Below are 4577 nucleotides of genomic sequence, written 5' to 3'. Positions count from 1 at the left end.
GCATCACGATTGTGAGGCATCGTTTGGGGTTTTTAGGGTTAATTAATGAATTTTCTCGAATATGAGATTTTGGTTTGCAAGTCCAAGGTCTGTGTTTTTGGTTTACTAATAAGAGTTTTTTAAGTTATTTTTTAGTTTATAATTTTATTAGTGAAATATGTATTTGATTTTAGTTGAGAGCTTGAATGGAGAGAGAAGAAGAAGAAAGAAAAAGTATAAGGGAACAAGAAAAACAAAAAAAATATATTTTTTATATTAAAAATTTATTTTTTTAATTATTTTTCTTATTTTTAAATTTAATTAATAAGAATTTTTTAAAATTATGATGTGGACCAATAATAGATTGACATGTGGCAGCTTAGTTAGTTGAACCAACACTTAATGATCTTGGTAGTAATGACTACACCAAAATGGTTACATATTTTTGCCATAAAAAATTGAATTATAAGTGTATAAAATATATTTTTTTTGAGTACTTGGACTATCTCCAATGTGATATGTAAATATTGTGCTATATTTGGCATAAAAAATTAATATGTAATATTTGACACAATTTTTAGCACTATGCTCTAATAATAATTGTGAAAGATAAATAAAGATAATACTACAATAATAAAAATAGAATAAAAATAAATAAAAAATATATTATTTATATTAGAGTAACGATACGAGTATCCAAAATAGACATTATATTATATTGTGTACTAAATTTAATATAATTTTTAGCATTCTATTCAAGCAATTTTTGGCACAGGTAGTAATAATTAAGATGTCCTTTAAAAAATAAATAATAATTAAGGTGTCCGCCTTAGAAATAATTAGGAGTGCTAGATATGAGTCATGGGTTGGACCAGGTGACATCTCTAACTTTCAAAGTAGCACGTTTCACATTTATCTCTGTACCTACCAACCACATCCACATGCAACCCCGTATAACTCCTCTACTTTTTTCACCCAAAAATGTTCATGAAAGATAATCTTTTACTTTTCTTATTTTTTGTTCTGTGGAATTTCTTGTTTTTCTCGAAATGAGGTTGCTCAAAGCGACCTTTCCCATGAAAAGATTACTTTTTTTTTTTTAATTATTATTTTGGTATCAAATTGTAAAGTTGTGTTTGTTTTGAGAGAGCAGTAGATTTAAACATGATTGGAAAATGTTGAAAGATTTATAATAAAGGTAATATTCGTGTAATGTTAACTTTACCCTTACAATGTACGGAGCTTACACAAATTATTAAGTCATTACCTACCAAATAAATGCCATGCCCGTCCTTGATTTACGTCTATTTATTTCCTCATTTCGTTCACACCCTCAAGTTTAGCATTTTTCTCTGTAACTTGTTGATTTTGTCGAAAGTGAGTGTAGATGGCCGAGAGCGAAGTGAAGCTTATAGGAGCATGGGCGAGTCCATTTGTTTTGAGGACTCGGATCGCCCTCAATCTCAAGCATGTCCAGTATGAATTTCTCCAAGAGACTTTGGGTGCCAAATCCGAGCTGCTTCTCAAATCTAACCCTGTACACAAGAAAATCCCAGTCCTTATTCACGGAGGAAAACCCGTTTGTGAATCTTTGATCATCGTTCAGTACATCGATGATGTTTGGGCTTCATCTGGGCCCTCCATTCTTCCTTCTGATCCCTACGATCGGGCCATTGAGCGCTTTTGGGCCGCTTATATTGATGATAAGGTATAATGATCTACTCTTTTCCTTTTTTTTTCACATGTTTTTAGGGTTTTTGATTATGAATGTTGATGCGGTGACTGAGATGTTAGAATAATTGTAACTATGTTATAGTGGTATTCTCCCCTATTAAATAAAAAATGTAAAGAAAGAATTTATAAAAGTAACAGAAGTTTGGTTTGAAAAATATTTTGATCAATTTGGGTTTAGGACACTATTTTGAATTTTTTATTTTTTTATCCAAATATATATTTTCAAAAACGGTTGGTCTAAACGAATGATTGTGAAAAACTCAAACGCCAATAATAAAACCCTTAATAATTATTAAAAGCATACTTTTCTTTTTTCTAGGATTGAGTGCATATGGGTGGGTAGGACAGCCGGAGGTAAAAAGAGGGAAATAAATTATTAATTCATAAAATTCTATGAATTTTTTTTTATTAAGCTGTTAAGATTTACTGATTAATTGTGAATCACTCGTAGTGCGAATAATATGGTTAAATCTTTTAAGAATATTTATACAAATATTTTCCCATAGATATAAAATAAGAAAAGAACAATATTTTATTGAAAAATATTTTTATATATTAAAAAAATTAGATTTATTAAACCTTTATAAAATATTAGGGTCTGATTCACGTAGTTTTCTGATTCGGTTGTTAATATATTCTAAAAATAATTTTTTATTTAAAAATTAAAAAATTATTAAATATACTTACAAAAAGAAAAATATATTAAAATTTTGTAATAAATAATGAGATAAAGTAATGTGAAAGGAAAAATAATGAAAAATAAGAAGAAATAATATAATAAGAGAAATTTTGAGAAAGAAAAATTAAGAAGAGAAAAATTAATGCAAGAAAAAAAAAAAGAGAAAGTGATGAGATAGAAAATAAGGAGATCAAAAAGCAATATTAGAGAAAGTAATGAGAGAAAATATGAGAGAGAAAGTAGCGTGAGATAATAATAGCTTAAAAGGTTATGTGAGAAAAAAAATTACAAAAAACAATTTAAGAACAACTAAAAATGATTTTTGTTGTTCTCAAAATTTTTATTTTTTCGTAACTTTGTTTTTAAACATTATTTTTTTTAAAAACAATGTCAAATACCTACTTGTTTTCATAAAATAATTTTTAAATTTTAAGAACAAAGAACAATTTTTTTTAGATAAGGAGCCAAACACATTTTCAGATATATGTGGCTTGGCTTCTAGTTGCTTATGTGGTTACATGGATATTTGATGAGAATTGCACATAAAAGTGCATTAGTAATGCTTATTGATGCAATTCACATATTTTAATTTAATAACTTTTATGCAATATTGCTAACTATTTATAAGAAATCACTTTATGTTGGTGTTAGATACCATTAATGCCTAATAACAATGCTCATACTTTATTAACCCCTACTTTTTTGTAAGGGTGAAAATCAATGCAAGGTTTAGGCACCTACTCACTCGCATGTCATACTCGTTCCAACACTAATTTAGACTCATGATCTCACTTTGATAGAGAACCAGTGACTCCCAATTTTTATTCACATTCATTGTGAATACATGTTTTGTGACATACATCTAAAAGAAAATTGATTTACAAGCACAAGTTTATATGTTTTTGAGTAGTGGTCAAAAAGAAAACAATGTTGTTGCGATGCTTTCATTTTTCATTTTAAAATGAACATTCAAATGGACGGTTCAAACTCTGAAGAATTTTGTTTCCACTTAAAATGAATGAGGATATTCTTAAAGGGACTTCAAATGGTTCCCAATCGTCACATGGTTTAATAATCTCTCTTCTACCTCATTAGACCATCAAAATCATGTATAAATTGTTATATGCGTGCGCGTGTGTATTAACCTCAATTAACTGATACATTTCTTTGAATGGTTCAGTTGTTCCCATCTATGAAAGGCATTGCTGCAGCTCCAGACGCGGAGGGAAAGAAAGCTGCCCTGGAACAGGTCACATCAGGGTTGACGCTGCTGGAAGAAGCTTTTGGAGTATGTAGCAAAGGAAAAGGTTTCTTCAGTGGAGGAGACCATATTGGATTCCTTGACATTGCGTTGGGGAGCCTCTTGGGCTGGATTAAGGTCACAGAGCTGACAAGTGGGCTGAAACTGATTGACCCAGCAACCACGCCCAAGTTGGCCCATTGGGCTGAGACGTTCCGTCAAGACCCTGCTGTTAGTGGTGTTATGCCTGAAACTCAGAAGCTTGCTGAGTATGCTAAGGTTCTTTTTGCTAAACTCAAAGGAGCTCAACCCCAAAAGTGATGACCTTTTCATTGCTTCTCTTCGATGAAATAAATATATAACTAATCCATGGAGCTTCCCAATAAAACTCTAGTTATGTCATTATGATTAAGAAATAAATTTGTGTTTACTATGTTTTTTTATTATTATTATTAACTTTGAAATATTGCACTAAAAATTCATAATTGTGCTTTTAAAAATTCAGTTTTATCGTAGAAACTACAATTTATTACTTATTAGATGCCGTTGGTATAGTCAATGCATGATTTATTAATTTCTCTAATTATATATTTACCATTTAATTTCATTGATTTTCTAATAAGAATTATTTTGCAACCAGATAAAATTTCTATTCTCAATAGAAATCTACTATCTTATAGAAAGGAGTGAATTTCATAATATGATCTTAGCTACTTCCGCTCTATGACTCCAGAATATTGAAGGTTCAGTCTTTATTATTTTATAGGCCTTACTTGATAAACAAAATTCACGAGACCACAAATAGGAGTCATTAAAGTCAAGTCAAATAACTATCAAACGATCAAAAAGTTCATATTTTCATTGTGTCGTATTCCAATCTATATTGTATACAATACTTCTAATAATTACGAAATATTTTATTTTATTTTCTTTAATCAAATCTTC

At 29.5% G+C, this 4577-nt stretch overlaps 1 protein-coding gene across 1 annotated transcript; it reads left to right on the top strand.

Annotated features, from left to right (window-relative positions):
- The first annotated feature begins 1293 nt into the window (after nucleotides 1-1293).
- LOC133823150 (glutathione S-transferase U17-like) lies at nucleotides 1294-4171 on the top strand. The gene is made up of 2 exons (XM_062255754.1): nucleotides 1294-1687; nucleotides 3573-4171. The coding sequence occupies exons 1-2, from the start codon at nucleotides 1367-1369 to the stop codon at nucleotides 3951-3953; spliced, it is 702 nt and encodes a 233-aa protein (XP_062111738.1). The 5' UTR covers nucleotides 1294-1366; the 3' UTR covers nucleotides 3954-4171.
- Nucleotides 4172-4577: the final 406 nt, after the last annotated feature.

This window comes from Humulus lupulus, chromosome 3 (assembly GCF_963169125.1).
Source record: "Humulus lupulus chromosome 3, drHumLupu1.1, whole genome shotgun sequence".
Classification (NCBI taxonomy): domain Eukaryota; kingdom Viridiplantae; phylum Streptophyta; class Magnoliopsida; order Rosales; family Cannabaceae; genus Humulus; species Humulus lupulus.
The sequence above is the reverse complement of the archived record's forward strand: the minus strand, read 5'-3'. Positions and strand labels throughout refer to the sequence as shown.